The sequence below is a fragment of the Bombina bombina genome, chromosome 10 (assembly GCF_027579735.1).
Source record: "Bombina bombina isolate aBomBom1 chromosome 10, aBomBom1.pri, whole genome shotgun sequence".
In the NCBI taxonomy this organism is placed as follows: domain Eukaryota; kingdom Metazoa; phylum Chordata; class Amphibia; order Anura; family Bombinatoridae; genus Bombina; species Bombina bombina.
The window spans coordinates 97747433-97775025 of NC_069508.1; the positions used below are offsets into that span (position 1 = coordinate 97747433).

Here is a 27593-nt window from a genome sequence, read left to right on the forward strand (position 1 = left end):
GTGAGAACAGAGTGCGCTGACAATGCTAGGGCCATGTCTGATACTGCGTCACAGCTCGCAGAGCATGAGGACGGAGAGCTTCATTCTGTGGGTGACGGTTCTGATCCAAACAGATTGGACTCAGATATTTCAAATTTTAAATTTAAATTGGAGAACCTCCGTGTATTACTAGGGGAGGTCTTAGCAGCTCTCAACGATTGTAACACCGTTGCAATACCAGAGAAACTGTGTAGGTTGGATAAATACTTTGCGGTACCGGCGAGTACTGACGTTTTTCCTATACCTAAGAGACTAACTGAAATTGTTACTAAGGAGTGGGATAGACCCGGTGTGCCGTTCTCACCCCCTCCAATATTTAGAAAGATGTTTCCAATAGACGCCACCACTCGGGACTTATGGCAAACGGTCCCCAAGGTGGAGGGAGCAGTTTCTACTTTAGCTAAGCGTACCACTATCCCGGTGGAGGATAGCTGTGCTTTCTCAGATCCAATGGATAAAAAATTAGAGGGTTACCTTAAGAAGATGTTTGTTCAACAAGGTTTTATATTACAACCCCTTGCATGTATCGCGCCGATTACGGCTGCGGCAGCATTTTGGATTGAGTCGCTTGAAGAGAACCTTAGTTCATCTACGCTAGACGACATTACGGACAGGCTTAGAGTCCTTAAAATAGCTAATTCCTTCATTTCGGAGGCCGTAGTACATTTAACCAAACTTACGGCTAAGAACTCAGGATTCGCCATACAGGCACGTAGGGCGCTGTGGCTAAAATCCTGGTCAGCTGATGTTACTTCTAAGTCCAAATTACTTAATATACCTTTCAAGGGGCAGTCTTTATTTGGGCCCGGTTTGAAAGAGATTATCGCTGACATTACAGGAGGTAAGGGCCACGCCCTACCTCAAGACAAAGCCAAAGCTAAGGCTAGACAGTCTAATTTTCGTCCCTTTCGGAACTTTAAAACAGGAGCAGCATCAACCTCCACTGCACCAAAACAGGAAGGAGCTGTTGCTCGTTACAGGCAAGGCTGGAAGCCTAACCAGTCCTGGAACAAGAGCAAGCAGGCCAGGAAACCTGCTGCTGCCCCAAAGACAGCATGAACCGAGAGCCCCCGATCCGGGACCGGATCTAGTGGGGGGCAGACTCTCTCTCTTCGCCCAGGCCTGGGCAAGAGATGTTCAGGATCCCTGGGCTCTAGAGATCATATCGCAGGGATACCTTCTAGACTTCAAATTATCTCCCCCAAGAGGGAGATTTCATCTGTCAAGGTTGTCAACAAACCAGATAAAGAAAGAAGCGTTTCTACGCTGCGTACAAGATCTGTTATTAATGGGAGTGATCCATCCGGTTCCGCGGTCGGAACAAGGACAAGGGTTCTACTCAAACCTGTTTGTGGTTCCCAAAAAAGAGGGAACTTTCAGGCCAATCTTAGATTTAAAGACTCTAAACAAATTCCTAAGAGTTCCATCGTTCAAAATGGAAACTATTCGGACAATCTTACCCATGATCCAAGAGGGTCAGTACATGACCACAGTGGATTTAAAGGATGCTTACCTTCACATACCGATCCACAAAGATCATCACCGGTATCTAAGGTTTGCCTTCTTAGACAGGCACTACCAGTTTGTAGCTCTTCCATTCGGATTGGCTACGGCTCCAAGAATCTTCACAAAGGTTCTGGGTGCCCTTCTAGCGGTACTAAGACCGCAAGGGATTTCGGTAGCTCCGTACCTAGACGACATTCTAATTCAAGCTTCAAGCTTTCAAACTGCCAAGTCTCATACAGAGTTAGTTCTGGCATTTCTAAGGTCGCATGGATGGAAAGTGAACGAAAAGAAGAGTTCTCTCTTTCCTCTCACAAGAGTTCCATTCTTGGGGACTCTTATAGATTCTGTAGAAATGAAGATTTACCTGACAGAAGACAGGTTAACAAAGCTTCAAAATGCATGCCGCGTCCTTCATTCCATTCAACACCCGTCAGTAGCTCAATGCATGGAGGTGATCGGCTTAATGGTAGCGGCAATGGACATAGTACCTTTTGCACGCCTACACCTCAGACCGCTGCAATTATGCATGCTAAGTCAGTGGAATGGGGATTACTCAGATTTGTCCCCTACTCTGAATCTGAATCAAGAGACCAGAAATTCTCTTCTATGGTGGCTTTATCGGCCACACCTGTCCAGGGGGATGCCATTCAGCAGGCCAGACTGGACAATTGTAACAACAGACGCCAGCCTACTAGGTTGGGGCGCTGTCTGGAATTCTCTGAAGGCTCAGGGACTATGGAATCAGGAGGAGAGTCTCCTTCCAATAAACATTCTGGAATTGAGAGCAGTTCTCAATGCCCTTCTGGCTTGGCCCCAGTTAACAACTCGGGGGTTCATCAGGTTTCAGTCGGACAACATCACGACTGTAGCTTACATCAACCATCAGGGAGGGACAAGAAGCTCCCTAGCAATGATGGAAGTATCAAAGATAATTCGCTGGGCAGAGTCTCACTCTTGCCACCTGTCAGCAATCCACATCCCGGGAGTGGAGAACTGGGAGGCGGATTTCTTGAGTCGCCAGACTTTTCATCCGGGGGAGTGGGAACTTCATCCGGAGGTCTTTGCCCAAATACTTCGACGTTGGGGCAAACCAGAGATAGATCTCATGGCGTCTCGCCAGAACGCCAAACTTCCTCGCTACGGGTCCAGATCCAGGGATCCGGGAGCAGTTCTGATAGATGCTTTGACAGCACCTTGGAACTTCAGGATGGCTTATGTGTTTCCACCCTTCCCGCTGCTTCCTCGATTGATTGCCAAAATCAAACAGGAGAGAGCATCAGTAATTCTAATAGCACCTGCATGGCCACGCAGGACTTGGTATGCAGATCTAGTGGACATGTCATCCTGTCCGCCTTGGTCTCTACCTCTAAGACAGGACCTTCTGATACAGGGTCCATTCAAACATCAAAATCTAACTTCTCTGAAGCTGACTGCTTGGAAATTGAACGCTTGATTTTATCAAAACGTGGTTTTTCTGAGTCGGTTATTGATACCCTAACTCAGGCTAGGAAGCCTGTTACCAGAAGGATTTACCATAAAATATGGCGGAAATACCTATACTGGTGCGAATCCAAAGGTTACTCCTGGAGTAAGGTTAGGATCGCTAGGATACTGTCTTTTCTACAAGAAGGTTTAGAAAAGGGTTTATCAGCTAGTTCATTAAAGGGACAGATTTCAGCTCTGTCCATCTTGTTACACAGACGTCTGTCAGAAAATCCAGACGTCCAGTCCTTTTGTCAGGCTTTAGCTAGGATCAAGCCTGTGTTTAAAGCTGTTGCTCCACCATGGAGTTTAAACTTAGTTCTTAACGTTTTACAGGGTGTTCCGTTTGAACCCCTTCATTCCATTGATATAAAAATGTTATCTTGGAAAGTTCTGTTTTTAATGGCTATTTCCTCGGCTCGAAGAGTCTCTGAGTTATCAGCCTTACATTGTGATTCCCCTTATCTGATTTTTCACTCAGACAAGGTAGTTCTGCGTACTAAACCTGGGTTCTTACCTAAGGTAGTCACTAACAGGAACATCAATCAAGAGATTGTTGTCCCATCCTTGTGTCCAAATCCTTCTTCAAAGAAGGAACGTCTTTTACACAATCTGGATGTAGTTCGTGCCCTCAAGTTCTACTTGCAGGCAACTAAAGATTTTCGCCAAACTTCTTCCTTGTTTGTCGTTTACTCTGGACAGAGGAGAGGTCAAAAAGCTTCTGCTACCTCTCTCTCTTTTTGGCTTCGTAGCATAATACGTTTAGCCTATGAGACTGCTGGACAGCAGCCTCCTGAAAAAATTACAGCTCACTCCACTAGAGCTGTGGCTTCCACTTGGGCCTTTAAGAATGAGGCCTCTGTTGAACAGATTTGCAAGGCTGCAACTTGGTCTTCACTTCATACTTTTTCCAAATTTTACAAATTTGACACTTTTGCTTCTTCGGAGGCTATTTTTGGGAGAAAGGTTCTTCAGGCAGTGGTTCCTTCTGTATAATGAGCCTGCCTTTCCCTCCCGTCATCCGTGTACTTTTGCTTTGGTATTGGTATCCCAGAAGTAATGATGACCCGTGGACTGATCACACATAACAGAAGAAAACATAATTTATGCTTACCTGATAAATTCCTTTCTTCTGTTGTGTGATCAGTCCACGGCCCGCCCTGTTTTTAAGGCAGGTAAATATCTTTTAAATTATACTCCAGTCACCACTTCACCCTTGGTTACTCCTTTCTCGTTGATTCTTGGTCGAATGACTGGGACTGACGTAGAGGGGAGGAGCTATATGCAGCTCTGCTGGGTGAATCCTCTTGCATTTCCTGTTGGGGAGGAGTTATATCCCAGAAGTAATGATGACCCGTGGACTGATCACACAACAGAAGAAAGGAATTTATCAGGTAAGCATAAATTATGTTTTTTCCACTTGGCAGTTGCTGGATCTAATTATGACAGTTTTTAATCTCTCTCACTGTTGTGTGTGAGGGGGTGGGACCTTTTTTGGCGCTTTTGCTACGCATCAAAAATTTCAGTCAAAAGCTCATTGTTTTTTCCTGCATGTTCCGGTTTATCTCTACAGAACCCAGGGATCTTCAAAGCTAATTTGAGGGAAGTAATCTAACAGAGCTATAAGATTGTAGTTGACTGTGATAAAAAACGTTTATTCTTTAACTTTTTTATGCCTCAGGGTTAGTTATTTCTTGCTACTGGGTACAAGCCTTTGCTAAGTTTCATTTTGTTTTACAAAGCTGATTGATTTCATCTGTTATATATATTCAGTGCTTTTCAAGCACAGTTCGTTTTTTTCATTGTATTTTACTTGTATAGTATTTCCAAATTGCAAGTTTATTTGCTAGTTTGTTAAACATGTCTGATTCAGAAGATGAGACCTGTACTATTTGTACTAAAGCCAAGGTGGAGCCCAATAGAAATTTATGTACTAACTGTATTGATGCTACATTAAATAAAAGTCAATCTGTACAAATTGAACAAATTTCACCAAACAACGAGGGGAGAGTTATGCCGACTAACTCGCCTCACGTGACAGTACCTGCATCTCCCGCTCGGGACGTGCGCGATATGGCGACGCCAAGTACATCTGGGCGGCCATTACAAATAACATTACAAGATATGGCTACTGTTATGACTGAGGTTTTGGCTAAATTACCAGAACTAAGGGGCAAGCGTGATCACTCTGGAGTGAGAACAGAGTGCGCTGATAATGTTAGGGCCATGTCAGATACTGCGTCACAACTTGCAGAACATGAGGACGGAGAGCTTCATTCTGCGGCTGACGGTTCTGATCCAAACAGATTGGATTCAGATATTTCAAATTTTAAATTTAAGCTGGAAAACCTCCGTGTTTTACTAGGGGAGGTGTTAGCGGCCCTGAATGATTGTAACACAGTTGCAATACCCGAGAAAATGTGTAGGTTGGATAAATATTTTGCTGTACCAACAAGTACTGACGTTTTTCCTATACCTAAAAGACTAACTGAAATTATTACTAAAGAGTGGGATAGACCCGGTGTGCCGTTCTCACCCCCTCCAATATTTAGAAAGATGTTTCCAATAGACACCACCACACGGGATTTATGGCAAACGGTCCCTAAGGTGGAGGGAGCAGTTTCTACTTTAGCTAAACGTACCACTATCCCGGTAGAGGATAGCTGTGCCTTTTCAGATCCAATGGATAAAAAATTAGAGGGTTACCTTAAGAAAATGTTTGTTCAACAAGGTTTTATATTGCAACCCCTTGCATGCATTGCGCCGATCACGGCTGCAGCGGCATTCTGGATTGAGTCTCTAGAAGAGAATCTTGGTTCAGCTACGCTGGACGACATTTCAGACAGGCTTAGAGTACTTAAGCTATCTAATTCATTCATTTCGGAAGCCGTAGTACATTTAATTAAGCTTACGGCTAAGAATTCCGGATTCGCCATTCAAGCGCGCAGAGCACTGTGGCTAAAATCCTGGTCAGCGGATGTAACTTCTAAGTCCAAATTACTTAATATACCTTTCAAGGGACAGACCTTATTTGGGCCTGGTTTGAAAGAAATTATCGCTGACATTACAGGAGGTAAGGGCCACGCCCTACCTCAAGACAAAGCCAAACCTAAGGCTAGACAGTCTAATTTTCGTTCCTTTCGGAATTTCAAAGCAGGAGCAGCATCATCTTCCACTACTCCAAAACAAGAAGGTTCTGGTGCTCGCTACAGACAAGGCTGGAGACCTAACCAGTCCTGGAACAAGGGCAAGCAGGCCAGGAAGCCTGCAGCTGCCACTAAAACAGCATGAATTGAGGGCCCCCGATCCGGGATCGGATCTAGTGGGGGGCAGACTTTCTCTCTTCGCCCAGGCTTGGGCAAGAGATGTCCAGGATCCCTGGACGCTAGAGATAATATCTCAGGGATACCTTCTGGACTTCAAACACTCTCCTCCAAGAGAGAGATTTCATCTGTCAAGGTTGTCGACAAACCAAACAAAGAAAGAAGCGTTTCTACGCTGCATACAAGATCTATTGTTAATGGGAGTAATCCATCCAGTTCCACGGTCGGAACAGGGACAAGGGTTTTACTCAAATCTGTTTGTGGTTCCCAAAAAAGAGGGAACTTTCAGACCAATCCTGGATTTAAAGATCCTAAACAAATTCCTAAGAGTTCCATCATTCAAAATGGAGACTATCCGGACAATTTTACCCATGATCCAAGAAGGTCAGTACATGACCACAGTGGACTTAAAGGACGCTTACCTTCACATACCGATTCACAAAGATCATTACCGGTATCTAAGGTTTGCCTTTCTAGACAGGCATTACCAGTTTGTGGCTCTTCCATTCGGATTGGCTACAGCTCCAAGAATCTTCACAAAGGTTCTAGGTGCTCTTCTGGCGGTACTAAGACCGCGGGGAATTTCGGTAGCTCCTTACCTAGACGACATTCTGATACAAGCTTCAAGCTTTCAAACTGCCAAGTCTCATACAGAGTTAGTACTGGCATTTCTAAGGTCACATGGATGGAAGGTGAACGAAAAGAAAAGTTCACTCGTTCCACTCACAAGAGTTCCCTTCCTGGGGACTCTTATAGATTCTGTAGAAATGAAGATTTACCTGACAGAAGACAGGTTAACAAGACTTCAAAGTGCTTGCCGCACCCTTCATTCCATTCAACACCCATCGGTGGCTCAATGCATGGAGGTAATCGGCCTAATGGTAGCAGCAATGGACATAGTGCCATTTGCTCGCTTACACCTCAGACCACTGCAATTGTGCATGCTAAGTCAGTGGAATGGGGATTACTCAGACTTGTCCCCTTCTCTGAATCTGGATCAAGAGACCAGAAATTCTCTTCTATGGTGGCTTTCTCGGCCACATCTGTCCAGGGGGATGCCATTCAGCAGACCAGACTGGACAATTGTAACAACAGATGCCAGCCTTCTAGGTTGGGGTGCCGTCTGGAATTCTCTGAAGGCTCAGGGACAATGGAGTCAGGAGGAGAGTCTCCTGCCAATAAACATTCTGGAATTGAGAGCAGTTCTCAATGCCCTCCTGGCTTGGCCCCAGTTGACAACTCGGGGGTTCATCAGGTTTCAGTCGGACAACATCACGACTGTAGCTTACATCAACCATCAGGGAGGGACAAGGAGCTCCCTAGCAATGATGGAAGTATCAAAGATAATTCGCTGGGCAGAGTCTCACTCTTGCCACCTGTCAGCAATCCACATCCCGGGAGTGGAGAATTGGGAGGCGGATTTCTTAAGTCGTCAGACTTTTCATCCGGGGGAATGGGAACTTCATCCGGAGGTCTTTGCCCAAATACTTCGACGTTGGGGCAAGCCAGAGATAGATCTCATGGCGTCTCGACAGAACGCCAAGCTTCCTCGGTACGGGTCCAGATCCAGGGATCCAGGAGCAGTCCTAATAGATGCCCTGACGGCACCTTGGGACTTCAGGATGGCTTATGTGTTTCCACCCTTCCCGATGCTTCCTCGATTGATTGCCAGAATCAAACAGGAGAGAGCATCAGTGATTCTGATAGCACCTGCATGGCCACGCAGGACTTGGTATGCAGATCTGGTGGACATGTCATCCTGTCCACCTTGGTCTCTACCTCTGAAACAGGACCTCCTGATACAGGGTCCTTTCAAACATCAAAATCTAACTTCTCTGAAGCTGACTGCTTGGAAATTGAACGTTTGATTTTATCAAGACGTGGGTTTTCTGAGTCAGTTATTGACACCTTAATACAGGCCAGGAAGCCTGTTACCAGAAAGATTTACCATAAAATATGGCGTAAATACCTATATTGGTGTGAATCCAAAGGTTACTCTTGGAGTAAGGTTAGGATTCCTAGGATATTGTCTTTTCTACAAGAAGGTTTAGAAAAGGGTTTATCTGCTAGTTCATTAAAGGGACAGATCTCAGCTCTGTCTATTCTGTTACACAAACGTCTGTCAGAAGTGCCAGACGTTCAGGCTTTTTGTCAGGCTTTAGCGAGGATTAAGCCTGTGTTTAAGACTGTTGCTCCACCATGGAGTTTAAATCTTGTTCTTAACGTTTTACAGGGCGTTCCGTTTGAACCCCTCCATTCCATTGATATAAAGTTGTTATCTTGGAAAGTTCTATTTTTAATGGCTATTTCATCGGCTCGAAGAGTCTCTGAATTATCAGCCTTACATTGTGATTCTCCTTATTTGATTTTTCATTCGGATAAGGTAGTTCTGCGTACTAAACCTGGGTTCTTACCCAAGGTAGTCACTAACAGGAATATCAATCAAGAGATTGTTGTTCCATCTTTGTGTCCAAATCCTTCTTCAAAGAAGGAACGTCTTCTGCACAATCTGGATGTAGTTCGTGCCCTAAAATTTTACTTACAGGCAACTAAAGAATTTCGACAGACGTCTTCCCTGTTTGTCGTTTACTCTGGTCAGAGGAGAGGTCAAAAAGCTTCTGCTACCTCTCTCTCTTTTTGGCTTCGTAGCATAATACGTTTAGCCTATGAGACTGCTGGACAGCAACCTCCTGAAAGAATTACAGCTCATTCCACTAGAGCTGTGGCTTCCACTTGGGCCTTTAAGAATGAGGCCTCTGTTGAACAGATTTGCAAGGCTGCAACTTGGTCTTCGCTTCATACTTTTTCCAAATTTTACAAATTTGACACATTTGCTTCCTCGGAGGCTATTTTTGGGAGAAAGGTTCTTCAGGCAGTGGTTCCTTCTGTATAAAAGAGCCTGCCTATCCCTCCCGTCATCCGTGTACTTTTGCTTTGGTATTGGTATCCCAGAAGTAATGATGACCCGTGGACTGATCACACTTAACAGAAGAAAACATAATTTATGCTTACCTGATAAATTCCTTTCTTCTGTAGTGTGATCAGTCCACGGCCCGCCCTGTTTTTTAAGGCAGGTAATTATTTTTAAATTATACTCCAGTCACCACTACACCCTTGGTTCCTCCTTTCTCGTTGGTCCTTGGTCGAATGACTGGGGGTGACGTAGAGGGGAGGGGCTATATGCAACTCTGCTGGGTGAATCCTCTTGCACTTCCTGTTGGGGAGGAGTAATATCCCAGAAGTAATGATGACCCGTGGACTGATCACACTACAGAAGAAAGGAATTTATCAGGTAAGCATAAATTATGTTTTCTAGACTAGCCAAACGCACGACCATTCCTATTGAGGACAATTGTGCTTTCAAAGATCCTATGGATAAAAAATTGGAGGGTTTGCTTAAAAAGATTTTTGTACAGCAAGGTTACCTCCTTCAACCTATTTCGTGTATTATTCCTGTCACTACAGCAGCGTGGTTCTGGTTCGAAGAACTAGAAAAGTCGCTCAGTAGAGAGACTCCGTATGAGGAGGTTATGGACAGAATTCACGCACTTAAGTTAGCTAATTCCTTTATTTTAGATGCCGCTTTGCAGTTGGCTAGATTAGCGGCGAAAAATTCAGGGTTTGCAATTGTGGCGCACAGAGCGCTCTGGCTAAAGTCTTGGTCAGCGGATGTATTTTCCAAGACAAAATTGCTTAATATCCCTTTCAAAGGCAAGACCCTCTTTGGGCCAGAATTGAAAGAGATTATTTCAGATATCACTGGGGGTAAGGGCCATGCCCTCCCACAAGATAGGCCTTTCAAGGCTAAGAATAAGTCCAATTTTCGTTCCTTTCGCAATTTCAGGAACGGACCGGCCTCCAACTCTGCAGCCTCTAGACAAGAGGGTAATGCTTCCCAGACCAAACCAGCTTGGAAACCGATGCAAGGCTGGAACAAGGGTAAACAGGCCAAGAAACCTGTTGCTGCTGCCAAGACAGCATGAAGGGGTAGCCCCCGATCCGGGACCGGATCTAGTAGGGGGCAGACTCTCTCTCTTTGCTCAGGCCTGGGCAAGAGATGTTCAGGATCCCTGGGCACTAGAAATAGTCTCTCAGGGTTATCTTCTAGAATTCAAGGAACTACCCCCAAGGGGAAGGTTCCACATCTCTCGTTTTATCTTCAAACCAAATAAAGAGACAGGCATTCTTACATTGTGTAGAGGACCTGTTAAAAATGGGAGTGATACACCCAGTTCCAACTGTGGAACAAGGACTGGGGTTTTACTCAAATCTGTTTGTAGTTCCCAAAAAAGAGGGAACCTTCAGACCAATTCTGGATTTAAAGATTCTAAACAAATTTCTCAGAGTGCCATCGTTCAAAATGGAAACTATTCGAACAATTCTACCTACAATCCAGGAGGGTCAATTTATGACTACCGTGGATCTAAAGGATGCGTATCTACATATTTCTGTCCACAAAGATCATCATCAGTTCCTAAGGTTCGCCTTTCTGGACAAACATTACCAGTTTGTGGCTCTCCCATTCGGGCTAGCCACTGCTCCAAGGATTTTCACAAAGGTACTCGGGTCCCTTCTAGCGGTTCTAAGACCAAGGGGCATTGCAGTGGCACCTTACTTGGACGACATTCTAATACAAGCGTCATCTCTTTCAAAGGCAAAGGCTCACACAGACATCGTTCTGGCCTTTCTCAGATCTCACGGGTGGAAGGTGAACATAGAAAAGAGTTCCCTGTCTCCGTCAACAAGAGTTCCCTTCTTGGGGACAATAATAGATTCTTTAGAAATGAAGATTTTCCTGACAGATGTCAGAAAGTCAAAGCTTCTAAACGCTTGTCAAGTTCTTCACTCTGTTCTACGGCCTTCCATAGCTCAGTGCATGGAAGTAGTAGGGTTGATGGTTGCAGCAATGGACATAGTAACTTTTGCGCGAATTCATCTAAGATCATTACAACTGTGCATGCTCAAACAGTGGAATGGGGACTATACAGACTTGTCTCCAGTGATTCAAGTAGATCAGAAGACCAGAGACTCACTCTGTTGGTGGCTGACCCAGGATCACCTGTCCCAGGGAATGAGCTTCCGCAGACCAGAGTGGGTCATCGTCACGACCGACGCCAGTCTATTAGGCTGGGGCGCGGTCTGGGATTCCCTGAAAGCTCAGGATCTATGGTCCAGGGAAGAGTCTCTTCTCCCGATAAACATTCTGGAACTGAGAGCGATATTCAATGCTCTCAGGGCTTGGCCTCAACTAGCAAAGGCCAGATTCATAAGATTCCAATCAGACAACATGACTGTTGCTTACATCAGGGGGGAACAAGGAGTTCCCTGGCGATGAGAGAGGTGACCAAAATCATCAAATGGGCGGAGGATCACTCCTGCCACCTATCTGCGATCCACATCCCAGGAGTGGAAAACTGGGAGGCGGATTATCTGAGTTGTCAGACCTTCCATCCGGGGGAGTGGGAACTCCACCCGGAGGTATTTGCCCAATTGACCCAATTATGGGGCATTCCAGACATGGACCTGATGGCGTCTCGTCAGAACTTCAAGGTTCCTTGCTACGGGTCCAGATCCAGGGATCCCAAGGCGACTCTAGTGGATGCATTAGTGGCGCCTTGGACCTTCAACCTAGCTTATGCGTTTCCACCGTTCCCTCTCATTCCCAGGCTGGTAGCCAGGATCAAACAGGAGAAGGCCTCAGTGATTTTGATAGCTCCTGCGTGGCCACGCAGGACTTGGTATGCAGACCTGGTGAATATGTCATCGGCTCCACCATGGAAGCTACCTTTGAGACAGGATCTTCTAGTACAGGGTCCATTCGAACATCCAAATCTAGTTTCTCTCCAGCTGACGGCTTGGAAATTGAACGCTTGATGTTATCTAAGCGTGGGTTTTCGGATTCTGTGATAGATACTCTGGTACAAGCCAGAAAACCTGTGACTAGAAAGATTTACCAGAAAATATGGAAATATCTGTTGGTGTGAATCCAAGGGATTCTCATGGAGTAAGATTAAAATTCCTAGGATCCTTTCCTTTCTCCAAGAAGGTGTGGATAAGGGATTATCAGCGAGTTCTCTAAAAGGACAGATTTCTGCTTTATCTGTCTTGTTACACAAACGACTGGCAGCTGTGCCAGATGTTCAAGCTTTTGTTCAGGCTTTGGTCAGGATCAAGCCTGTTTACAGACCTTTGACTCCTCCCTGGAGTCTAAATTTAGTTCTTTCAGTTCTTCAAGGGGTTCCATTTGAACCCTTACACTCCATAGATATCAAGTTGTTATCTTGGAAAGTTCTGTTTTTGGTTGCTATTTCTTCTGCGAGAAGAGTTTCTGAATTATCTGCTCTGCAGTGTAATCCGCCCTATCTGGTGTTTCATTCAGATAAGGTTGTTTTACGTACTAAACCTGGTTTCCTTCCAAAAGTTGTTTCCAACAAGAATATTAACCAGGAAATAGTTGTGCCTTCTTTGTGCCCGAATCCAGTTTCGAAGAAGGAACGTTTGTTACACAATTTAGATGTAGTCCGTGCTTTAAAGTTCTATTTAGAAGCAACAAAGGATTTCAGACAAACGTCTTCTCTGTTTGTCGTTTATTCTGGCAAGAGGAGAGGTCAAAAAGCTACTGCTACCTCTCTTTCCTTTTGGCTGAAAAGCATCATCCGATTGGCTTACGAGACTGCCGGACGGCAGCCTCCTGAACGAATCACAGCTCACTCTACTAGGGCTGTGGCTTCCTCATGGGCCTTCAAGAACGAGGCTTCTGTTGATCAGATATGTAAGGCAGCGACTTGGTCTTCTCTGCACACTTTTGCCAAATTCTACAAATTTGATACTTTTGCTTCTTCGGAGGCTATTTTTGGGAGAAAGGTTTTGCAAGCCGTGGTGCCTTCTGTTTAGGTAACCTGATTGGCTCCCTCCCTTCATCCGTGTCCTAAAGCTTTGGTATTGGTTCCCACAAGTTATGGATGACGCTGTGGACCGGACACACCAATGTTGGAGAAAACAGAATTTATGCTTACCTGATAAATTTACTTTCTCCAACGGTGTGTCCGGTCCACGGCCCGCCCTGGTTTTTTAATCAGGTTTGATAAATTTCTTTCTTTAACTACAGTCACCACGGCACCCTATAGTTTCTCCTTTTTTTCTCCTGTCCGTCGGTCGAATGACTGGGGGGGCGGAGCCTGGGAGGGACTATATGGACAGCTTTTGCTGTGCTATTTGCCATTTCCTGTTGGGGAGGAGAATATTCCCACAAGTTATGGATGACGCCGTGGACCGGACACACCGTTGGAGAAAGTAATTTATCAGGTAAGCATAAATTCTGTTTTTTAGTTTTGTCCTCTTTCTGTAATTCCATTCTGAAATTGTGAGCATTTCAGTTCCTGTTAGAAATGGAAGTGCAGAACACTGTTATATTTCACACAGCCATTGGCTGCACACTTTAGTGATATATTTATAACTGTCCCTAATTGGACACAGCAAAGAAGGTAACCTAAGTTACAACATGGCAGCGCCCATAGTTTTATAGACACTAAATATTGACAAAATAAATGTCAAGTTTTAAACAGCTAATTGAAACTTTAAAAAATACATCTACATGTTATTCTCAGACTAATCTCTTTGAATGGATCATTTCTGTCTAGTATTTATTTAATGTCCCTTTAAGAAGCTTATAATATGAACATGGAAACAAAAATATGTTCTAAGTTTTAAATTCACAATTTAATTCCCTGTAAAAATATTAAACCATTTTCCTGTTATTTAAATTTTTCCACAGCTCCCAGAGTAATATATATATATATATTTTCTCTGTGTGTTGTATTAATTTGTTTTGTAATTTTCCCTATGGTTCTTGCACCCAGACCTGTCTGGGGTTAACTGCCTGTAACTCTGGGGACAGCGCAGCTTCCTGAGAGTGCAGTCCCCTTCCGTGTTTTGTATAGGTCTAGGGTGATTACATAAGCCTGTGCACCCTTCCCTTGTTCCCAGTTTGTTTGGATTTGAGAGCTTGCATTGTGTGGCTGTTTTAGGGTCCCAGGCATTGGAAAGGACCTTGACGTGGTACCTGGGCTTGTCCCATTTGGCCAAATGCGGTAACTAACCTTTCCATTTTTGCTTTTAAATCTTAGCTGAGAGCTTGTAAGTGAGTGCTGGACTCTCTCTGTGTGTTGTATTAATTTGTTTTGTAATTTTCCCTATGGTTCTTGCACCCAGACCTGTCTGGGGTTAACTGCCTTTGACTCTGGGGACAGCACAGCTTCCTGTGAGTGCCGGTGAGCACCCAGGGCTGAGCATGTTGCAGGGTCATGGGATGTGTACCCGGTCCGGTATGAGAGTGCAGTCCCCTTCCGTGTTTTGTATGTGTGTGTATATATATATATATATATATATATATATATATATATATATATATATATATATATATATATATATATATATATATACTGGGTACACATCCTATGACCCTGCAACATGCTCAGCCCTGAGTGCTCAATAGCTATCCCCAGTGTCCCAGGCAGCTAACACCAGACAGGTCTGGGTGCAAGGCCAATAGGGAAAAATTACAAAATAAAGTATTACAACACACAGAGAAAGTCCAACACTCTCACTTGCAAGCTTTCAACTAAGATTAAAAGTAAAACTAGAAGAGTTAGTTACCGCATCTGGCCAAAAGGGATAAGCCCAGGTAACGCATCAAGCTCTCTCCCAAAACCTGGGACCCTAATACAGCCATACACAAATGCAAGCTCTCAATCAAACAAACTGGGAACAAGTCAAGGGTTATAGACTATATAATCAACCTAGGCATATACAAAACACGGAAGGGGACTGCACTCTCAAACTGGACTGGGTACACATCCTATGACCCAGCAACATGCTTAGCCCTGGGTGCTCAATAGCACTCTCATGAATCTGTGCTGTCCCCAGAGTCCCAGGCAGTTAACCCCAGACAAGTCTGGGTGCAAGGCCCATAGAGAAGATTACAAATTCAAAGTCTCCATGAAACTTTAATTGATGGATAAGTGAAGGCCGAAACTTCTTGCAACTTGTGCAAATCTTCAGTCGGTTCCCTTTCCTTCTGTAGCACTTTCCATGGAAGTATTAGATCTTGTGATGGCAGCTTCAAGCGCTATTCCATTTGCTCGGTTTCACATGAGACCTTTTCAGCTTTGTATGCTTTGGCAGTGGTGCAAGGATTACAATCAGTTGTCTCTGAAGATTCTTCTGGAACTTAGAATAAGGAAATGCCTGTCTTAGTGAATAAATCATCACTCTGTTGTACAAGGGCATCTTTTGTCTGTTCATATTGGACCGTGATCACGACAGATGAAAGTCTTTCAGGTTGAGGTGCAGTTTTGGGGTCCCAGAGGGCACAGGGAGTTTGGCCTCCTCATGAGGTGAGTTTACTAATAAATGTTCTGGAACTCCATGCAATTTTCAGGGTTCTTCAGAATTTGCATTTCCTTTAAGAAAAGACATATCTTTGTTTCCAGTCAGACAATGTCACAGCAGTAGCTTACATCCATCATCGCGGGGAAACTTGCAGTTCCCTGGCAATGAGGGAGGTGGCTCAAATACTGACTTAGACAGAGATCAATTTTTGTTCAATCTCTGTGATTCATATTCCATGGGTGAGCAATTGGGAATCAGATTTTCTCTGTTTAATACATTTGATAATTTTTTGTAGCTTTTTTAGTGTTACTTTATTGATTAGATATGGAACACGCTAATTAATATGAATGATTGTGTGATGCTGCTATGTTGAGCTACCTCTATACACTCCATGATAAGGGAGTGTTAAATGAAGCTCTAAAAACCGTGAATCTTTAAATGTATGCCACTAAGCATTAGGGATCACAGCTAGATATCGGCTGATTGTTCGATCACAGCAGTACGCAGATAGGTCACCTTTGAGCGCATAGAATCTATATGCTTGTTTGAATCCCTGTACCGGCACATAGCTACTTCAACAGTCTCTCGGAGCCCTATTTTTAACCTTCAGCTGGACATCAGATTAACCCTTAAGAAGTGGAAGTGATTTACCCACTAGCATCTGATGAACTAGTTGTATATTTTAAATGTATGTTTTGCATATATGTTAGTAAAGTGTATTTTTTTGTTTTCTATATAATTTAGCCTATGGATAAGAAAATGGAAACCTTTCTGAGGAAGATGTTTCAACATATATGGTTTTTATTAAAACCGGCGGCAGCTGGAGCCGCAGTTGCTGGAGCAGCTACCTACTGGTGCGACACTCTGTCGGAGATCATTGAGGTGGAGACTCCACTTGAGGATATTTAGGAGAGAATTAAGGCTCTGAGAATTTCTAATTCCATCTGTGACGGGAATATGCAGATTATTCGCATAAATGGAAAGGCTTCTGGCTTTGCTGTCCTAACCCACCAGGCTCTCTGGTTAAAGTCTTGGTCTGCGGAAATGACTTCTAAATCCAGACTCCTTTCTCTTCCCTTCAAGGGGAAAGATTTTATTTGGTCCAGGGTTGGACTCCATTATTTCTATAGTTACCAGAGGAAAGGACGCCTTCCTAATGCAGGACAAAAAAAATAGGCGTAAGGGATGGTAATTGTCTAATTTTCTTTCCTTTCGTTCTGACAAATCATGACAGCAATCCTATTCCAAGTCTGGGGAGCCCAAGAGTACTTTGGAAGCTGACTCAGTCCTGGAATCAGATTGAGTAGGGGGCAGACTGTCTCTTTTTTCAGACGCTTGGTTCCAGGATGTACAAGATCCTTGGGTCCTGGAGGTTTTATCTCAAGGATACAGGATAGGATTCAAGTCTCATCCGCCCAGGGGCAGGTTCCTTCTCTCAAGTCTGTCTACAAAACCAGAAAAGACTGCTGCCTTCTTGGGTTGCGTACGGGACTTCTTCTCTCTAGGAGTAATTGTCCTGGTACCTACCGCAGAAAGAGGTTTGGGGTTTTATTCAAACCTTTTTGTCGTTCCAAAGAAGGAGGGAACTTTTCATCCAATTCTGGACCTAAAGTGCCTAAACCAGTTTCTGAGTGTTCCCTCTTTCAAGATAGAGACAATACGGTCAATCCTTCCTCTCTTTCAGGAAGGACAGTTTATGTCAACAATAGACCTGAAGGGATGCATACCTTCACGTCCCGTTACACAGGTAACATTTTCAGTTCCTGAGGTTTGCCTTTCTGGACCAGCACTTCCAGTTCATAGCTCTTCCGTTTGGCCTAGCTACTGCTCCAAAGATATTTTCAAGGTTCTGGAGGTATTGCAGTAGCACCTTACGTGGACGACATCTTGGTACAGGCACCATCTTTTTGTCTTGCGGAAGAACATTCAGAGTCCCTTCTCAATCTTCTTCGATCACATGGATGGAAGATAAACTTGGAAAAGAGTTCTCTTACTCCCAAGTACAAGGGTGAATTTCCTGGGGATAATAATAGTCTCCATATCCATGAGAATATTCCAGAGATGTTGCAAGCTAACTTCTGCATGTCTTGCTCTCAGGCCACCTTGAGACGCTCAGTGGCTGTGTATGGAGGTGATTGGACTAATGGTGTCCTGTATGGACATCATTCCTTTTGCAAGATTCCATCTCAGACCCTTACAACTATGCGTACTGAGATAATGGAACAGCGACTTTTCAGATCTGTCTCGAGATCGAGCTGGACAACCTGTAGAGAGACTCGCTCTCTTAGTGGCTCTGTCCAGATCATCTGTACCAAGGCACGTGCTTCTTGAGACTGTCCTGGAAGAAGGTGACTACGGATGCAAGCCTTTCCAGCTAGGGAGCCGGTTGGGGTGCCAAGAAGGCACAAGGGCTGTGGACTCAGGAGGAGTCCTCCGTTCCGGTTAATATACTGGAACTCTGGGCAATCTTCAATGCCTTGAAGGCTTGGCCCCTTCTGGGTTCGACACAGTTTATCAGATTCCAATCAGACAATATATTTTCGGTTGCCTACATCAACCATCAGGGGGGAACGAGAAGTATCTCAGATACTAGAGTGGGAAGAGACTCACAGATGTACGCTGTCAGCGATCCACATTCCGGGTGTGGACAACTGGGAAGCGGACTTCCTCAGCAGGCAATCTTTTCACCCAGGGTAATGGTCTCTCCACCCTGATGTGTTTGCAGAGATATGCAGCAAGTGGGGGACACCAGAGAGAGATCTCATGGCATCCCGCCTCAATACCAAGCTACCCAGGTACGGGTCGAGGGATCCTCAGGCGGAACTGATAGATGCCCTATCAGTACCATGGAAGTTCAGACTCCTATCTTTTTCCTCCATTACCGTTTCTCCCTCGTGTGGTGGCTCGCATCAAGCAGGACCGAGCATCAGTGTTTATGATTGCTCTGTTGTGGCCGTGAAGAACGTTGTTTGCGGATCTGGTGGGGATGTCCTCATCTCCTCAGTGGAGGTTACCTTGTTGCAGAGATCTGCTGATACAGGGTCCCTTCGTTCATCAAAATCTAGATTCTCTGAGACTGACTGCCTGGAGATTGAACGCTTAGTCTTAGCCAACAGATGGTTCTCTGAGAGTGTTATCGACACTCTGGTTCAAGCTCGTTAGCCAGTTACTCGTATCTACCATAAAGTGTGGAGGACTTATGTGTACTGGTGTGAAGAGCGTGGCTTTTCCTGGCATAAGGTTAAGGTTGCCAGAATTTTATCTTTTCTCCATGATAGACTGGAGAAGGGTCTGTCTGCTAGTTCCCTGAAGGGACAGATATCGGCCCTGTCAGTGTTACTGCACAAGAGATTGGCCGAGCTTCCGGATATGCAGTCCTTTAAGGCTCTCACTAGGATCAGACCTGTGTTTAGATCTGAGGGGTTCCACCTTGGAGCCTCAATCTTGTTCTTAGTGTTTTGCAGCAGGCTCCGTTTGGGCCTATGCATACTGTTGACATTAAATTGTTATCTTGGAAGGTTCTTTTTTTTGTTGGCTATTGCCTCTGCTTGCAGAGTTTCTGAGATTTCTGCTTTGCAATGTGACACCCCCCCCCCCCTTATCTTGTTTTTCCATGCTGATAAGGCGATTTTATTTACTAAATTAGGGTTCCTCCTTAAGGTGGTGTCGGATCGTAACATTCATCAAGAGATTGTTGTTCCTTCCTTGTTCCTTCCTAATCCTTATTCAGCGAAGGAACGCCTGCTTCACAATCTAGATGTGGTTCTATCTAGTTCTATCTTCAGGCTACTAAGGAATTCAGACAATCTTCCTTTTTGTCATCAATATGGGGAAGCGTAAGGGGCAGAAAGCCACTACGACTTCCCTCTCTTTCTGGTTGAGGAGTATCATCCGCTTAGCTTATGAGACAGCGGTGTGACAGTCTCCTGAGAGGATAACAGCTCATTCTACTAGAAGCAGTGGTTTCCTCCTGGGCTTTTAAGAACGAAGCCTCTATGGATCAGATTTGTACGGTGGCTACCTGGTCCTCCTTACACACTTTTTCTAAATTTTACAAGTTTGATGTGTTTGCTTCGGCTGAAGCAGCTTTCGGGAGAAAAGTTTTGCAGGCTGTGGTTCCCTCAGAATAGGGTCCGCCTCCTTTTTGTTCCCTCCCGTTATTCATTGTGTCCTCTGGAGCTTGTGTATAGTTTTCCCAACAGCAAGGAATGAAGTTGTGGACGCTCCCTGCCTTATGGAAGGAAAACAAAATTTATGCTTACCAGATAAATTCCTTTCCTTCCTGGCAGGGAGAGTCCACGACCCCGCCCGTAATTTATGTTTTGATGGACGTCTCCCTTTTTTATATTATTTCTTCTAACACCTTTATACCCTGATGTTTCTCCTACTTTTCCTTGTTCCCGCTGCAGAATGACTGGGGGATAGGGGAAGTGGGAGGGATATTTAAGCCCTTGGCTGGGGTGTCTTTGCCGCCTCCTGGTGGCCAGGTGTTGTATTTCCCAACAGTAACGAATGAAGTTGTGGACTCTCCCTGCCAGGAAGGACAGGAATTTATCTGGTAAGCATAAATTATGTTATACCAGGAGCGAGCTACATTTAGTTTAATGGCACAATCGGGCCGGCTGTGAATAGACAGCATGCCCAGATGCGCTTAGGAAAAAACAGACCCGCTCAGTAGAGCAAGGAGCGGCGGTCTGTAAAAAGATAAATGATAATAAAATATTGCAGCAATACTTAGATGTATAATCTTATATAATTCTACACTATGTGTAGAGTTATATTACATTATTTTTTAGGTTTACTGCCACTTTAAAGGAACAGTCTAGTCAAAATTAAACTTTCATGATTCAGATAGAGCATTCAATTTTAAGCAACTTTCTAATTTACTCCTATTATAAATTTTTCTTCGTTCTGTTGGTATCTTTATGTGAAAAAGCAAAAATGTAAGCTTAGGAGCCGGCCCATTTTTGGTTCAGCACCTGATTAGCACTTGCTGATTGGTGTCTAAATGTAGCCATCAATCAGCACGCGCTACCCAGGTTCTGAACCAAAAATGGGCCAGCTCCTAAGCTTACATTCTTACTTTTTCTTACATTCTTACTTTACATTATTACTTTTTCAAATAAAAATTCCAAGAGAACAAAGAAAAATTGATAATAGGATTAAATTAGAGTGTGTTTTAGCATACATACAGTACTTGGTGTATTTATTAAAGTGCACCTGACTAAATTATGGATAAAAGCATTATAAAACCAATCCTGATGCGTGCATTATATAAGGTATAATATATAACCCTGTTATACTTAGAAATAAATCTAACAACACTGTCGTGAGTGAGTTCGTCTCAGGTGCAGTAATAAAGAGGTCCAGACCAGATATTTATCAAACAAGGGCTCACCTCAGGAGAGCTCATCTTTATTACACTGTTGCAACAGTGTCCCAGCACAAAACACAGCAACGCAAGACTAACTCATTTTCATATACATGCATTTTTATACTATTACAGTTCCTTACAAAGCAGAGAGCTAATTAGCTGATAATTGGCTAATAAATCTTACGTGATTAGTGGTTGCTAAAAAAAAACAAAAAAAAACAGGTTCTATGTTAGTATAAGATATGCTTTCTTGGAATTAAGATACTAATTAGGTTGGAAAAATAATACTAGACAGAGGCCTTGATTTTAAGATATTTAGAAAACGATCTATGAGAAAAGGCCAAAACAAAGTTATATGTCTGTGTAACTTATTAGGTTAGAAGCAAGTTGTTTGAAAAATGCAGATATGTAGCTTATTAGGTTATACGTGAATTGCTGGAAAATACAGAAGTAATATATCTGCAGTTTCAGAGAAGAGTTCAGTAAAAGAAAAGGAAAAGTTTGTTTAAATATATAAAATAAAGAAAATAGAATAAAGCAGCTCATAACAACACTATAGTAACTTGGTTTTTTGGTACACAGGTTATATGGAGGCATGAACTACCGTCGTCTTGGGGGCGGAGTTGGCGTTATCAAAATGACGCACTGCGAGTCGCACATCTGGTGAACCAACCAAGGAACTGCAATTACTGTCCATGCCACTGTCCGAGGTTTAACCAGAGACCTCAATCTCCACAGAAACCAGAAACAAAATCAAGCTTTGTATTCTTCTGTTACACCCATGAACCATGAAGAGAACTCAATGTGTTTAATATTTTTACATTATTTTGTTCTTCTGGTATTTTTTTTTTTTATGTGCAAATATTTTTTTTTAGAAAGAAAAAAGATTTTATTTTTTTTCTTAAAATAAAAAAAAGCAGTTCTGCACATTGCTAAGTTATACTGGGTAGTTCTCGTTGGCATTGGTGCATTACCCAGAACTTGTTTACATGATTATTTTAATTTGTCTCTCCTGGAGCTTTATATGTTTTAATATATAAAGACTTCTTCTCCTGGTTCCATGCAGCAAGTAATTAAATGTGAAGTTTTCAGTGAAGGATTTCTTCAATAAAAGAATTTCAATAAACCTTAAGAACTAAATAATGGAATCTTCCAAGAAGATGGATAGAATCTAGTATTTTCCTTTTGAACATGAAGACCATGAGTTTGGGTGATGTAACCCAACATCTAAGTAGACATCAGTCATCCAAGTGCTCTTGTGACAACTCGATGGCCTCATTTTAAAGCAAAAATCTTTCAAAACCTTTTCAAATGGGCCAACAGAATAACTGGACCATTGTATGGGGAAGATCGGAGCTTTTCATTTAAGCGGATGCTTCAGGTATAGGCTTTTGCAAAGTCATTTGAACTACAACCACTCCCTATTTTTCTTGTGCCTATACTTATTCGTACAACATACATGCCCGTCACCACCATGAGTAGAACCTTTTCTGACATGCTTATATAATATTATGCAAAGATCTTTGAATTTATCACAGGTAATGAATAATATAGTTTTTTTTTCTTCAAATTGACAACAAAGTTATGACTCGTCACAAGGGACATAAAAATGTCATCATGTTTGCTGCTTAAAGTAAACCCTACCTGGAAATATTATTCTAAGGGCCTGAGGTTTTTGTATTTGTATTTTAACAACTAATGGCAAAAAAAGAACAATATAACAAAACGACATGCAAATGAGACACATTATTGTAACATTAAAGGGACATGCAAACAATATTTTTTTCTTTTATAGCTTAGAGCATACAATTTGAAACAACTTTCCAATTTACATGTATTTTCAAATTTGCTTCATTCTCTTGGTATCGTTTGTTGAAGGGGCATCAATGCACTACTGGGAGCTAGCTGAACGCATCAGGTTAGCCACTGAAAATAGGTATATATGTGTGCAGCCACCAATCAAAAGCTACCTCCCAGTAGTGCATTGCTGCCCCTTAGCCTATTTAAGTATACTTTTCAAGCAAAATTAGATAATAGAAGTAAAATAGAAAGGTGTTTAAAAGTGTATGTTCTACCTGAATCGTTAAAGGGGGGTTGTGTCACTTTAAGATAGTTAAAACTGTGTTCCTTAAAAGATCCATTTTTTTAAGTGATCATAAAAATTGACAGTTTCATTTAAAGGGACATGGAAATTAAAATTATTTCACGATTCAAATAGAGCATACAACTAAAAAAAAAGTGTTCCTATTTGCTTTTATTATCAATTTTTACTTTTTTCCTCTTAGTAGCCTTTGTTGAAGCTTGGCTCCTTCCCATGAGGGCATATCTAGGTAGCCTGACGGGTATGTCTTGAGAACTATATGCCAACAGTGTTTACAACAATGATTGTAACAATGTTATACATTGTTGCAGACGCCACTGCCACATAACACACAAGGCGCTTTTTTATAGTGGTTGTCTGAATGAGACATTACTATTTACTCTTTGGTCCTTTCAAACCAATTTACATAGATAAGATACTATCAGTTCCATTTAGTGCTATCATCTAAATGCATGCAGATTGCTCTATTCATACTTCTCAAGTCTAAGTGCCTGGATAGATATGGAGGATACTTTTTTTTTTTTTTTTTAAATGTTGTATATAATGTGCCCTGCAGGTTGTATGCCTAAATGTTTTATAATTAATATCAAATGTTTTTAAGCTGAAAATTGCTTAAAGTGACATTGAACTCTAAGATTGTAATATAAAACGATAAATTATATATATATACTCTGCAATATACTTTCATTATTTATTTTGTCCTCCTTTCCTGTGACTCCATTCTGTAATTGTAAGATTTTCAGTTCCTGTTAGAAATGGAAGTGCAGAACACAGTTATATTCCACACAGCCATTGGCTGCACATTCTAGTGACCTATTTATAACTGTCCCTAATTGGCTACAACAGAGAAGGTAACCTAAGTTACAACATGGTAGCTCCTATTGTTTTATAGACACTAAATATGTACACTTATTTTGTCAATATTTAAACAGCTAATGAAACTTTTAAACAATACATGAACATTCTGTGAATGCTTCAATCTGTCTAGCATTTATTTAGTGTTTAATGTCCCGTTTAAAAGATGTTTTTCAGCCACCAGTTTTGATCAAATACATCCAAATACAATATAGCCCAAATATAACCTGTATCTCAATGTCCACATCGAAAACCGAGAAACAAGTCTAAGAGTGGGAATAAATACTAAATTCCACCCAAACCTTTACACACTAAGACGTTGCTCAAATGCTTCAAAAAACCTGGGGACATTGGTTCCCAAAATTTTAGTTCTGACAAATTCTATTTTTAGTTTACACATTATTTGCAACAATGCATTAATATTATACATTGTTGCAAACACATAGAGCCTTAAAGGACATGAGCTTAAAGGGACACTGAACCCAAAAAAAATTATTTTGTGATTCAGATAGAGCATGCAATTTTAAGCAACTTTCTAATTTATTCCTATTATCAAATTCTCTTCATTCTCTTGGTATCTTTATTTGAAATGCAAGAATGTAAGTTTAGATGCCGGACCATTTTTGGTGAACACACTGGGGTGTTCTTGCTGATTGGTGGATAAATTCACCCACCAATAAACAAGTGCTTTTCATGGTTCTGAATCAAAAAATAGCTTAGATGCCTTCTTTTTCAAATAAAGAAAACAAGAGAACAAAGAAAATTTGATAATAGGAGTAAATTAGAAAATTGCTTAAATTTGCATGCTCTATCTAAATCACAAAAGAAAAAATTGGGTTCAGTGTCCCTTTAAACTAGAGAATTGATCAAATTTGATAATATAATTTATAAGTCACTATATATGCTGTCCCATACCCAGAAGTTAAAAAACAAATTAAAAAATATTCCATTAAACAAAAACAAAGTCAATATACTTTTTGTTCATGGTATTTATTTTACCTTCTTGGACTAATAACTGGTTTGAATTTGGACTTTTTTTATGTTTTTGTTTTTAGAGAGATTGCAACCTGACAAATATTTTCTGTGCCTTTACAGCATTGAAAGATGAAATACATTTTTGTAATCATAATAGGGAACAATAATACAGATAGTTTTTGCAACCCCACTTTACTGGGCAGGACACCCCCACCCCTGAAAACTGCAGTGCAAACCTTTGTTTCTCTACAGTGCACTATGAAGTCCTTGCCTAGATTGCATCATAGAACAAGGAAGGTCCTGTGTATCTAATGGGCAGTGCAACGTGTGATTGGCTACACTCACATCTGGACTCTCCTGAAGCAAAAAAAAAAAAAAAGATCAAGCAAGGAGGATGACGACCTGTCCATGATTCAGACAGAGCATACAATTTTAAACAACTTTCCAATTTAGTTTGACGACTAAGTTTGCTTTATTCTCTTGTATCGTTTCTTGAAGGATGCACTACTGAGAGCAAGCTGAACACATTAGGTGAGCCAATGACAAGAGGCACATATAAGCAACCACCTGTCAACTCCCAGTAGTGCATTGCTGCTCCCTAGCCTACCTAGGTATGCTTTGCAACAAAGAATACCAAGAGAAGAAAGCAAAGTAGATAATAGAAGTAAATTAGAAAGTTGGTTTAAAATACATGTTCATTCTGAATTATGGAACCATTTTTTAGTGCTGACTAAGGCAATGTTATTAATAAGCATAGTAGGGAGCAGTAGTACAAACATTTTGAAATGCTTCAGAAGCATTGGAAATATTTAAAGGGACATTAAATACTAAATACATTTAAAAGCATTGTATTACTCTCCTCCCTCTAGTCTAGTCATGTTGAATTCTAGCTTTGACTGCATTCCAGTGCTGTATTTGCACATGTGCAGTGACTCTCCTTCACATGCCTGCAGTTCCAAAATGGACCCACAATTAGAGGGAGGTGCATGAAATGCATATAGTGTTTAATGTCCCTTTAAGGTTATTGACCTTTACCTGGAACCCATGGCTTAAAGGGAAATTAAACCCAATTTTTTCTTTCATGATTCAGATAGAGAATACCATTTTAAACAATTTTCTAATTTACTTCTGTTATCTAATTTGCTTCATTCTCTTAATATTCCTTCCTGAAAAGCATATCTAGATAGGCTCAGTAGCTTCTGATTGGTGGTTGCACATATTTGCCTCATGTGATTGGCTCACCCATGTGCATTGCTATTTATTTAACAAAGGATATCTAAAGAGTGAAGCAAATTAGATAATAGAAGTAAATTGGAATGTTGTTTAAAATGGCATTCTCTGTCTGAATCATGAAAGAAGATTTTTGGGTTTAATGTCCCTTTAACTATGTATTGTAATTTTTATAAAGTTTTTGTTGTATATACATTGATTTGTTTGCTGGTCACATGGTAACAAGCTGTCTATATTTATAAAGCTGTATCCTGACATATGTCAGTAAATATAGAGGTTTTCACTTAAGATTGATTAAGAATGGAAAGAACTTTACAGATCAAAAAAAAGTGCAAATTTACAAAATGTGAAGTAGCCCAATGAATCATAGTGAAAAAGCCCACATGATTGATGTCATTTTTATTTAATTTTTTAGTAAAGCTAAGTGAAACATTTTTTTTTAATTTTTTTTTGATTGAGGGAGACAGATGCACTTGGATACATTTTTCCAAATTTTTTTTGAGCCATACAATATTGCCCATCCCACTGTTAGATAGACAAGCATATGTTTTACTCTAACACTTGTAGCGGTGCTGCACAATCTTTCTTATGCACTTTACCTTCTTTAGGACTATAGCTAAATCTAGAACTTCTCTTTAAAGTGAAAGTCAACCATAGCATTTTTGAAACGCTAGGGTTGACTGTTGAAACGAATAAAGGGCACTTTCATTTATAAAGTATAAGATACTTCATGCAGAAAGTGACTTTATTCGTTTCAACCGTTTGCCGTTCTTAGCTGCTACAGCAGCCCACTGCAAAAAAATATTTTCTTCTGTTAAGTGTGATCAGTCCACGGGTCATCATTACTTCTGGGATATTACTCCTCCCCAACAGGAAGTGCAAGAGGATTCACCCAGCAGAGCTGCATATAGCTCCTCCCCTCTACGTCACTCCCAGTCATTCTCTTGCACCCAACGACTAGATAGGATGTGTGAGAGGACTATGGTGATTATACTTAGTTTTATATCTTCAATCAAAAGTTTGTTATTTTAAAATAGCACCGGAGTGTGTTATTACCTCTCTGGCAGAGTTTGAAGAAGAATCTACCAGAGTTTTGCTATGATTTTAGCCGGAGTAGTTAAGATCATATTGCTGTTCTCGGCCATCTGAGGAGTGAGGTAAACTTCAGATCAGGGGACAGCGGGCAGATGAATCTGCATAGAGGTATGTAGCAGTTTTTATTTTCTGACAATGGAATTGATGAGAAAATCCTGCCATACCGATATAATGTCATGTATGTATACTTTACACTTCAGTATTCTGGGGAATGGTACTTCAC

General features: G+C 41.9%; 1 protein-coding gene across 2 annotated transcripts in view; it reads left to right on the forward strand.

The window, feature by feature from the left end:
* KLHL20 (kelch like family member 20) overlaps nt 1-23892 on the forward strand; it is a 163879-nt gene extending 139987 nt beyond the window's left edge. For both annotated transcript variants that reach the window (XM_053693256.1, XM_053693257.1), the window contains one exon: nt 21697-23892. In XM_053693256.1, coding sequence (XP_053549231.1) covers nt 21697-21781 — 85 coding nt within the window. In that variant the 3' untranslated portion in view covers nt 21782-23892. The remainder of the gene's footprint in view (nt 1-21696) is intronic.
* The last annotated feature ends 3701 nt before the right edge of the window (nt 23893-27593 follow it).